At 39.9% G+C, this 11,986-nt stretch overlaps 1 protein-coding gene across 3 annotated transcripts in view; it reads right to left on the bottom strand.

Annotated features, from left to right (window-relative positions):
* Nucleotides 1–702: 702 nt before the first annotated feature.
* The window catches only part of TBC1D9B (TBC1 domain family member 9B), a 34,346-nt gene continuing 23,062 nt past the window's right edge, over nt 703–11,986 (bottom strand). For 2 of the 3 annotated variants that reach the window (XM_083591929.1, XM_083591931.1), the window contains exons 14-22: nt 11,244–11,342; nt 10,225–10,293; nt 9,117–9,354; nt 8,432–8,497; nt 7,026–7,097; nt 6,615–6,665; nt 4,441–4,494; nt 3,965–4,071; nt 703–3,170 (exon numbers count right to left, since the gene is read on the bottom strand). In XM_083591929.1, coding sequence (XP_083448055.1) covers nt 2,478–3,170; nt 3,965–4,071; nt 4,441–4,494; nt 6,615–6,665; nt 7,026–7,097; nt 8,432–8,497; nt 9,117–9,354; nt 10,225–10,293; nt 11,244–11,342 — 1,449 coding nt within the window. In that variant the 3' untranslated portion in view covers nt 703–2,477. The remainder of the gene's footprint in view (nt 3,171–3,964; nt 4,072–4,440; nt 4,495–6,614; nt 6,666–7,025; nt 7,098–8,431; nt 8,498–9,116; nt 9,355–10,224; nt 10,294–11,243; nt 11,343–11,986) is intronic. The other variant, XM_083591930.1, reaches the window with a different exon arrangement.

Genomic DNA, 11,986 nt, shown 5'->3' with positions numbered 1-11,986 from the left:
TATCAGAGCAACTGACTTCATGCATCCTTTTTACTTTGTTTATATGCCATCTAGTGGGCAGAGTGAAGATTTGACATTTCTTTACATCTTTACATCCCAGCTTGTGAGGCTGGCACTATTTCTGTAAGATCTCTGCTTTATAGGCTTACATACATATGTTCTTTACTGTACATTTGATGAATGGTAGCTGCATGTATCAGCTGGTTCTGCTGAAAGTTTTTGCATTTGAGACAGTATCAAAATGTTATGTCTAGTGGCCCATTTCTGCAGTAAACTCATCACTTGATGCTGCAGTCATCAAGTGAAAGGATGCATGTAGTAGCCAGTTACAAGCAATTCCTAGAGTCAAGATGATTCAATGCCATTAAACATACTCAAGGTCTTCATTACAGTGCTATTTTTCTAGAAAAAGAGGTTCCAAAACTCAACATGAAAACCTCCCTCATTCTCTTATAATGGCAATGGCACCCAATTGAGAGGAGCCGGAACTGAGTTCCAGTTGAAAAAAAGCCCTGCTTCAATAGTTTGCAAGTTTTATTTCTACGCACACAAGAAAACTTCAAAATTGCTTGTGTCCCCTGATCCCATGGCTATTCATTTCATGTATTCTTCCCAAAGGCCATTGTTATGCATATGAAAAAATTAGGAACTGTGGAAGAGAACAGGCATGGTCCTGAAGTTGAAATAAAGGAAAAAGAAGTCTTATGTGTGATTCTGTTCATTTATTGAATACATGATTGATCAGACAAAAACCAATGTAAAATCACATGTATTTGTTTTTTTAAAAAAATTACAATAAATTACTGAATTAATAAAAGCTCTCCAGGTGCATGGCTAAGAAGACAGTCTTAAAACAAATACTGGTTGTGAATACATACAGAGTACGCCACAAAATTGTAGTAACACTGGGTATTGCACCATGTGGTGTGTTCCTTGTATATTCCAAAGTCACTCTTGCTCTTTCTGAACTGCCAGTATGTTCCATATTCATCACTGGTCCAACAACAGCCACACACTAGCATTCACACTGTTTCAATGGTGCTCATATGACTGAGTAAAATAATTATGCAATGAGATGAGCAGGTATACAAATATAAACAAATATAATAGTGCTTCTTTAGAGTGAATGCCTTCCCATAGGGAAGTTATCAATCCCAAAATGGAGCTCCAGTTTTCCTCAGGCCTACAACTGATTCTCAGAGCACAGATCTCATAACCGCACTCTATGCCGCCGGGAAAGAAAGTTGTCTAAACACCACACAACTTTATAAAGTAGGTAACAGACACTATTTGGAGGGTACAACCAGCAAGATTCCTATGGTGTGGAACTTCTGGACCAGCATACAGCCAGTAGGTTAGTTGGTTCAGATAAACTGGACTAATCTCTGCTTTCTGCTTAGTCCTAAACTGTGTACACACTTGCATTACTTGAGCCCAGCACACATACAAAAGCAATAGATCCACTTTCCACCATGGTGAGAAACAGATCAGATAAGCAGCCTGTACAGTGATGCAAGTCTTTTATGATAACTAGCTTACTGGTGTAGGGGCTTAGATCTTCCATGTTATTATTAACTTCTTTAAACCCCACATTTCTGAGCCCTTGTACCATTAAAAATTATGAAGTAAACACTCTAATGCCCCAAAGCACCAAGAATTCCGTTCTTATCAGTGTCTTGCAATTCTCAGGATTTCTGCATTCACTTCGCCCTCTCCAGTCTCCATAGCTTTTGCAATTCTCAGTGCTGCTTTTCCCCCCTCAGGGAAATTAAAACAACAAAAAACAAAAAAATTACATGGCACTGAAGAGTTAAAACTGGGCTAAAACATATTAATATGCATCTTTCTTGGGCAGTGTTGAAAACCACATGCTACTGTGATGGTATATCATCTGGGATAGAAACCAGCTGTCCCAAGACACTGGTACATTCTAGCGGCAGGATGCCAGGCGTAACAGAGCATAACATCCTTTACCTCTGACTAGTTACTGTGTAGCTTCTAGGTTCCTAACAAGGCTCTCTCAGGCAGGCTGGGGATCTCTACAGCATTTTGATACATGGCGTTAAGGTCACAGGGAGGCAGCCAAAGATATAGAGGAAGGAATTCAAGCTAGGCTGCATTTCTTGTGAGCGACTACCAAGGAACCTAAAGCAATAGTGTGACTGAAATCAAGCTTCATTAAAGAAAGATAGGCAGAGGCACACATGCATAATTTACCATAGTAATTCTAGGCCACAGAGGCTATTAGGTTCTAATGGCTTTCATGCTTTTGAGAATGTAATGTAAGCACAGCAAGCAAGGTGTCCTCCAGGGAGGTATCTATACCAAAGAGTCATTGTGATAAGTCCCTTACTCAGCTGAAGTGACTTTAATTGTTGGGTAGCTGTAGGTGTTGGTAAAAAACAAAAAACAAGTGTCCAACTATCTGCCAGGTTTCTAGTTCTCCTGCCTCTATTATTTACATCTATCTCTTGAGTTCAGCCTGATACTGAGGTAAGTTCATAATCACTGGATGCACTGAACTGCCTCTCCACTTTCTTTTGTTCCTTGATCTTCTGTGCAACGTCAACTTTCTTCTCAAAGTAGTTTACCAGTACTGTCTCTGTAAGCATGGAGGCCAAGATCTGTTCAAAGGAAATGGACCAGTCTGTGTCAATGGTACTGCCATATCGCGCAGCTGAACTGCCAGCCTCACAACCGACCAGCACTGTGTCGTCTGCAATATCTTCGCACTGCAGAGAGCCTGTGCTGACCATGGAGTATGAAGACATGGACATATCGTCTTTAGTTTCATCATCTGAAAGCAGCTGTATTGGAGATCCTGGACCCTCACCACCTCCATCTACCAAAATCTGGTTTTCCTGTTGCTGTTTCTCAACCTGAATGTCTCCAGAAGCTTTTTCTTCTGGAGTAGCTTGGGAATACTGCTCCACAGTTGAATTCTGACTCTGGTCAGATGTTGGAGACTCTTCTTCACTTACTGGGTCCTGAACGCTGTTTGCTTTTAAGTCATCAGCTTTCTTAGCAGGCTGGTGGGAGAACTTTTTGCCTACCTCCCCAATGCGCAGGAGAAGGCTGGCAACAGTGGCAATAGCATGGTACAGCTCTTGCTCCACGGGGTCTTCACTGAACATATTGTAAAGGGTCTTGCAGAGCTCTATAAATTGCTCCTTGAAAAGAGACAGATGCACATTATAACAACTGCTTAGAGTTTAGGTACAAAATATTCAAACTGACAATGCTGCAAAACAACAACCTTACCAGTCACAAATTCAAATAAACATTTTTTTATCATCTCAAGCTAGCAATCATGCTGACAACACAGAAAATGTTCCAAAATGTAATGCATTTCCACTTGAGATGTGCACTAATGTTTCATATATGAAAACTGAATGCAAAGAACCAAAATTAGCTGTCTTTTAAATGTTACCAAGTTAACTTGGCTAAACTCCACATTTCTAAGGGTTGGGAAAATCCCATTTCCACCTGTCTGCTCATGAAGATGTGTAATGACAGCAGCAGACAATTCCTCCTTGGGTGGTGCTGAGGTAGGCAGAAAATGAAATGCAGGCCCCCAGCCACCCCACCCTCTTTCTTTCCCTAGAATGTCCCTGAGCTGCACCACCCAGAGGAATTTCTCTCAGGAAAAGAGGATGGTGATGGGGTACCAGGAGCTCCCTGTCTTGGCCAAAGCAGACATGGTCTTCTTCTCTGTTTCTTTGCATTTTATCCTCCTCCAGCAATCAGCCACATATCCCTGGCTTGGCTAAATCAGAGAACACAACCCTTCATGAGGATGTCACCCATGCCAGTCTTAGAACAGCTCTCCTTTATTGCCTGGTAAAATATGGTACAATGATAAAACCACCAACCCTTCTGGCTCATTCAGTATCTTAAATCTAGGCAAATACTATTTCAAAAATTCATCTTAAAAAGCATTACAGATCTTAAAATAAATTCCTACCTGACTCATTTTAGGAAGATCTTTGATAGTTTCTTTTTTGGAATCTTTTTCCTTGGCCCAAATTCGCAGGTGATATCTGTAATCTTGGGGACTGGTGCCCTTTTCCTCTGAAAGGAAAACCAAATCAGCATAACCAATGCAAAACTGTATGATGATGCATTTTATTGACTTCGGTAACCTTGACATACATTTTGAGATTTATTTTATTTATTTTTAAACTTTCTGCCATAATATGCTGCTTCAAACTGGCAGCAATAAGTAAAAGTTCTGCTGAGGCCTGGAACACACACCAAACATAACAAAACTGTTGAAAGGACTATTAAGACGTTGGTTTAATCAAGGCATTTTATTCTATGTTAAAGGGAAATGTTAAAACTAGGAAACGAACTAGGTTGAGGTTCTGGGGAGAGATAATTTATGAGTCACAGTAAGGAAATGTTGGGATACGTCAGCCATTACAAATAATAATTAATTACCTTGGTCTTTGGGGTTCCCATCTCTTGGTGCTTTCTCTTCCTGCATGGCTGCTTCTAATAAAACAGACAATAAAGTAGCAACTACTTTAAGAGAAGTACATAAAACAAAAGATAGTAAAATCATAGAACTGTAGAGTTGGAAGGGACCACAAAGGTGATCTAGTGCAACCCCTACAGGAATCTTTGGCCCAACATGGGGCTCGAACCCACAACCTTGAGATTAAGAGTCTCATGCACTACTGACTAAGCTATCCCAGCAGGATACCAAACACACTGAATGATATATAACAAAGGTAAGGGTGCATCCATAATTTGAGCAATGGCTCTGTTGTGTGTAGACATTGGACACTCATTGTGTTTTATATAGATGCACAGCCTTTTCTTATAGATCAACCTCAGAAGAAACCAGCAGCATGTTTATTACAGAACCAAGATGCACAAAGTGCTGATCGGCCAGAAAATTGTGAAGTCATTTTCCTTAGCCCTCAAAGCAATTTTTCAAGTTTAAAAACCAATCCTACTTTTAAAAAAAAAACAACAACGAAAAAAACAAAATGAAAAGGGGAGATGAACATACATTAAATTGAATAAATGTCAAACTAGTGTTTTTTTAAAAAAAAATTTAATAAGGTAAACAGTATGACTGAGGCATTTGAATAAGCTTTCAAATTATTGACCAATATGTCTGCCAATGAATTCTAATTTACATGTACACACCCAAACACCTTTGATCCTGTACTGCTGGTGGGGGGGGGAGGAAGCAATTCATGGTAAAAACATACACTCAAACAAACAAACAAACAAAATATTTTATTTTAAAATATTTCAGTTTAACTCATCTGCAGTGGTAGAAATCTGACATAAAATGTCATAAGAATATATCAGTTATTTGGAGCTAGCAACAACATGGTTTTTTACTTTAGAAAAAAATGACTACAGTGAGACACAACAGACTACTGGATTGTAAAGTTATAAAATATGTGGAGTGAGTGTGAATTAAGAGAAATTTGTTTCTCTGTTCCTCAAACTACTGGAACTAAAGGTTAAATGAAATTGGTTGATAACTTGCTAAGGGCAAATAAAGTTAATATTTCTGCACATAAAACACAATTAACATGAGATTCATGGCCATAAGACGATACTCACTGCTTAAAGTGTTAGAAAAAACAGGAAAATGATAACCAGTGCTATAGATAAACAACTTCATTTGTGGAATGAATCTTAATTATCAGACATTGTGCCTTTTCTAGGTCAAAAATATGTGCAGTGAATGTGGTATATATGGAGTCAGAGGAACTGATCATAGATTAAGAAAATAAAGCACGCTTGTTATGGTGACAGCTAGGTAGCTTAATCTATGATAGCTATCTATCTATCATCTATCTATCTATCTATCTATCTATCTATCTATCTATTTGAAATTATAAACTATAAATCAAAAAATCCTTACGCAGTATACATAAAACAATCATCAATATACAAATAAAAGCAGCAAAATTTAAAAACAAGTATGCATAACTAAATCATATGTCTGGATAGGCTTCCTAAACCATTTTTATAAGGCATCTGAAACAATATGTGGGTGCCTGCCTAATGTTAACAGGGGGTGAGTTCTATAGCACAGACCACAGCCAAGTGGTCAAACATGTAAGGAAAGGACAAGGAGATCTCCAAATAAAGGGCTGCCAAAGCTCTTAAGGCCTTTGTATGCCAATAAAATTAAGACCTTGATTTTGGTCTGGTAGCAAATTGACGGCCAGTGCTGATCTTTGAGCAGATGATCTCACTCTGTCAGCAATTATGCTGCAGTATTCTGCACTAATTGCTGCTTCTAGACCAGCTGGAAGGGGAGCCCCACACAAAGTGCACTGCAGTAATCCAATCTTGAAGTTAACAATGGCTAAACAACCACTGACAAAGCTTGACTCAGAAGGACCCCCCAGATTGTGTACCAGACTGCTCCTTCACGTGGAGTCTAACACCGTGCAGCACAGGCAACTGGTTGATTTCTTGGACACACGAACGACTCACCCATAGAGCATCCACTCTGCTGCCACGCATTGAAGAGCAGCACTAAAGCAATTCCATTTTAAATGAGCTTTCACTCACATAGTAGGCAGGTAAATTTTAGTACATCAATAGTGGCCCACCTTTCCAAGGGTGGGCAGACTAACCTTGAGAATCACAATGCAGGAAGAGATCCAGTTCTGAGACAAAGGGAGATACTAGAGAAGCAAAGAGAAGAGAGAGAGAGAAAACAAAAAGAGGAAGGGGGGTTGAGGTCAGGGAATAAATTCAAGACAGAACGAGAGAGAGTTAAAATACAGAGCAACAGAAACAAGTGGGGAAAACAAAAATGGAAACAAGATTTGAGCAACAGCCTGGGCAGAAAAAGCCATCTGATAAGTGGTTTTAGTCTTCCTTAGTAGCAGCCAGTCAATGCTTCATATAAAAGGAGAACATCTCTCCACAGTCCACAACAGAGGCTAAAGCATTTCTTTGACACAATCCTGATTAGAGGAATAGCTAAGAAAGCCACCATTGAGTATTCATTCCTACAATCAGATGAGACCAATCCCTGTTACCTTCTGTAGCATTATCTTCTGTGAAGTAACGTGCGGCCTCCAGAGCAGACTCTGCTTCCTCTGGGCTCAGAGCTGTACAAAGAAAGAAAAGTATAAAGCCATGGCCTTTTTATTTATTTTATTTATTCCCTGCTTTATTTGAAGAATTTAAGGTAGCTTACAAACAATAAAAAGCCTAAGCTAGCCTTGGGCTTGTGTGCTTCCCCACTCCACTCCAGCGTGGCCACAATGAGGAGACTCAAAGCTTTTACAACCATTTTTCACAAACTACAGTTAGCTGTATGTCTGAACCTAAAACTGTGGTTGTATGAACTAGCCATCTTCAAGCCATGTTTTATGAAAAAAGCATTTTCCTGGACTGGGACATGGGTGGCGCTGTGGGTTGAACCACAGAGCCTAGGACTTGCTGATCAGAAGGTCGGCGGTTCGAATCCCCGCGACGGGGTGAGCTCCCGTTGCTCAGTCCCAGCTCCTGCCAACCTAGCAGTTCGAAAGCACATCAAAAAGTGCAAGTAGATAAATTGTACTGCTCCGGCGGGAAGGTAAACGGCGTTTCCGTGCGCTGCTCTGGTTCGCCATAAGCGGCTTAGTCATGCTGTCCACATGACCCAGAAGCTGTACACCGGCTCCCTTGGCCAATAAAGCGAGATGAGCGCCGCAACCCCAGAGTCGGCCACGACTGGACCTAATGGTCAGGGGTCCCTTTACCTTTACCTAAGGTTTGGACTTAACAGCAAAATGTGATTTAATGCTTGAGAAGCTCATGTATGCAATGACAGACCACCGTTTATCGTTAAATTCAAATCTGACCTGTGCTATATATGGAAACAAGTATTCAAGTTCTTCAATAGGCAGATTAACATGATAGCAATTTCTAAATAATATTCAGGTCACCTTTTCTGCTCTACTCATTTCAGTAAGCCCAACCCAAGTTTCTTAAAGACAGGAGAAGAGATGACACATACAGGAAGGACTGCAATGAAGAATCACAGAGAGAATCTCCCAAAACACTGGCCCAAACTTAAAAGGCTACTCAGATAAGCCACTGAACTGGCACAGGGACAAGGGACTTCATACAGAGGTGTACTCTGCATGACCCCCAAACTCTTGGGCCAGATATTAATTTCATTGATTAAATCACACCAGTGAAGTGAATTAAAACCTTTAGCTCTTGTAAGTTATTTTAAAATCATTTCTCAATGTAGCTGAAGGAGCTGGTCATGATAAACCAGAACTACATTTCCAATTGGTATAGACTGACACCTTAGGAAAGTGAATCCTCAGTGAACACAGAATACTAAATGCTTTCCAAGATATAATGTATTTGAAAGAACCTATTACCAACTTTAACAGGTTGCAGCATTCAGGTACCACCAATGTACATTTGAAAGAAATAAGTGGTTCACCTGGAGGTAGGTGTAGTTTGTAAAGAAGTTTTAGCTTCTCAGTCAGATCACCATGATACATTCCACCTATTAGGAATAGGGAGGAAGGGAAAATAAATTTAGCATTAGGAGACACTTCAAAAAAATCTGAAAAGGTTATTATGCTTCATATCTGCCTGATATGCAGACATTTAGCAAGTGAAGCTTTCCCATATTCACACTAAAATTTTTGTATGCCGTCACAGAGCTTGTTTATGTTTCCCCTCCCAACAGCCTTGTGAGGTAGGCCACACTATTCTAATTTAGAGATGAAGAGCTGAAGCTCATAGCTATTGACTTGGCCAAGGTCAAACAGTGAATACATGGCAAATGTAAGATTCAAGCCAGGCTTCACAACCAAACCACACTTGTTTGAACATCTATCTATAGATCCTACACAAGCCATTAGAAGCTTTATCTGCTAATTTGGAGTAGAATGTGGCACTAGGAGAACTACCATTTATATTTCTCCCCCTACATCACAGAGTGGGGGAATGAATTGGCCTAATAATGAGAAAACATTTCAACCACAAACATATTATGAGCAAATCATTCAAATATGCAATTGCATCATTCTCTCACAATTGACCAGCAGATAGGAGAAGAGGGGAGGAGGCAAGAATTTATGCTTCAGCAGTACATTGAATCTTTTATATAAGCCACTCACTCATCCCTGTTGCAAACTCCTTGAAGTTAATTAGTGCATCTTTGTTCTCATCCAACAGTCGGAACATTCTTTCTGCTAGCACTGGTGTGTGAAGGCCACAAGACCAAGGAGTTAGAGATGCAAACAACTCCTTGAACTGCTCCATGTTAATGCGGTACTGCTCTAAGTAGGGCAGGCTCTGGTCTTGCTGGGCAGATACAGTGTGATTTCCCCAGTAACAGCTCATTAGGTGTTTTGCCTGTGAAGGGAAGGTGGTACTATAATTATTGTGGTCAGGCAATAATTACATTTTCAAAACTTCAGTCTTGAAGCCAACCCAAACCCATAGGTGATGGTGGGGAAACCTGTGAGCGGAACACCAACATCATTTTACATTTTTCAGGCTTGGAAATAACTTTTAATCAACTGCAACAGGCAGAAAAGATACTACAGTACATCTAAAGGTTAATCATAACAGTAAGATGGAGGTAGTGGTTCTCAGCAGATGTGGCTGAGCTACAGCTCCTATTGCCCCTGAGGACTGGCCATCCTGGGAGTCCAAACACATTTGGAGGGTGCCACATTGACTGCCCCTGCAGTAAGCAACACCACCAACTTGAGATGCAGATTCAAGTAGAAATGTTAATGTGAATGAAAGGTATGGAAATAAATGGCATTTCCTTCTGCAGATCTATAGCCCTTTAAACTTTCAATGGATGCTTGCATCAGTTGGAAGAATTCCACTTAAATCTGTTCAACAAGTAGATAAGTGAAATTAGATTCTTACTTCTCAACTGCAGTGACAGAGGCTATGGTGGGTTCAGCCAAAGAAACTGAATGTATTCATTAAGCTTGGAACAGCAGAGTACAAGTTAACAGATAATACTGTTACTAATAATTCTGGTTCTGCTCTCATGCTGCAGTCGCAAGGATGCTCAGTAGGGAATAAATCCCACTGAAATCAGTGGGCGTTATATATGAGAAAACATGCCAAGATTACACTGTACGTTGGTAAATAAAATACACTAAGGATTACTATGGAGCAAGTCCCAGTGAAATTTACTTCTGAGCAAACATGCTTATGATTATGCTGTATATTGTTAAATAAGCTTTTATGCAGGGTTCCTACCTTAAATACTACATAGAGGTCTTCTAATTCTTGCATAGAAAAACCAATGTCACCAGATATAGCTCGGACCTACAGAAACATAAAGAAACAGATATATTTTAATTATTTTTGCTGTGAACTTGGAAAAGTTAAATTAAAACACACCAGGAAGGTTACTTCAAACAAAACATGACAAAATGACTTTCAAAGTCTGGGGACTTGACCGGAGAAAGGAAGGAACGTGTAATGATTTTGAGCAGAATACTAAAGTCTGCATTTGGGAGCTATTGATCTGAAACAGGAAGATGCAAAAACCTCAACAACAGCTAGAGAAGAGTAGCTCTATTCCCTTGAACTCAGGGGGTAAACACAGCAAAAAAGTGGTCAAAAACATTAAATGCATTTCCTGCTCTCAGTGCACTGTAATTGGAAGTGGGAACAGGAAATGTGTCAACTCCTTCATCCTTTCAGCTTTTATCTATTTGATCCACTCACTGTCAAACATCTACAAGGGCATTAGAGACATTCACTTGGAGACATCTGATCCTATCTGGAGGGAATGAACACCACAATGGCACAAACAACAGGGGGGGGGGAACATAAGCAAGAAGACGTGAAAGCTATTCTTCCCTTGAGATTCTATGGCACAGGAGTTCTGAGGATGAGAAAGGTCAGTATCTCCTGTTGCCACACCCTCAGTGGAGGAAAAGAGGAGAGCTCAGTAGAAGGGTTTTTTTTAAAGCCTGCCAATTTTTTCTCACAACTTTTTCAGGCCAACCTCTCATGTCTTCAGAGAAATATATGGCAATTTCTCAGATGCAGCAGATGCACCCCCAAGATCAACACTCACAATTCCTTAATTCAAAGGTGATACAAAACAACTCTCTGTAGAATAACTTTAAGCAAAGTGTCCTTCAGTGCATGCTAATCAGTTGATTACCTGATTTACTTTTTTAAAAACTCATCCTATCCACAAAGGTAAAAATTAGAAAAACAGCAACATACCCAATACCTATAACAGAAAACTGGGTGCAACATACCACACTTCTTTTAGCTGTGTCCTCTAAAGAATGGATCACTTTCAATCTCTGCTTAAAGCGCATCTGCTCAATGTCATCTGCTTTCAAATGGCCGAATTTCTGTAGTAATAAAAGTAAACAAGATTCATCTTTAGAGCCACAGGGGAATACCACATATTCAATGAAGCATTTGAAGATAATTTCCTAAGCAATGATTTCACTGGGGAGAAAGCAAATCTCTGTCTAAAGCAGGCATGGTCAAACTTGGCCCTCCAGCTGTTTTGGGACTACAATTCCCATCATCCCTGACCACTGATACTGTTAGGTAGGGATGATGGGAGTTGTAGTCCCAAACAGCTGCCTCTAGCAATGTTTGAAAGCCATGAATAGAAATACTAATGGCAGAGGAAGGGGAAGATATATTAGCAAGCAGCAACAAGTCACTGTCTAAACAGGGGAAGTAAATCACTACAGTTTTGCTTCCCTTCTATTGCATTAACCATGCATGTAACATTTTGGAAGACTAGACACAGATTTAATAAGGTTTATATGAAAGGTGGGGCAGAGGGAGAGAAGTAACATCAAGCCCATATCCAGAAATTGTGCATGTATCACAAAGAAGTTTGACTGATTAATACAAAATTTTATATCCCACTTTCCCCCTTCAAAGGAGTCAAAGTAGCTTCCAAAATATAAAAACAAACACAAAGATAAATAGTAATCCCATCTTTTAAATAATTACCCTAAACAACCCAAGATTAAAA

The sequence above is a fragment of the Podarcis filfolensis genome, assembly GCF_964270895.1.
Source record: "Podarcis filfolensis genome assembly, chromosome: 2".
NCBI classification, from domain to species: Eukaryota; Metazoa; Chordata; class Lepidosauria; order Squamata; family Lacertidae; genus Podarcis; species Podarcis filfolensis.
This window is presented reverse-complemented; position numbering and strand designations above follow the sequence as displayed.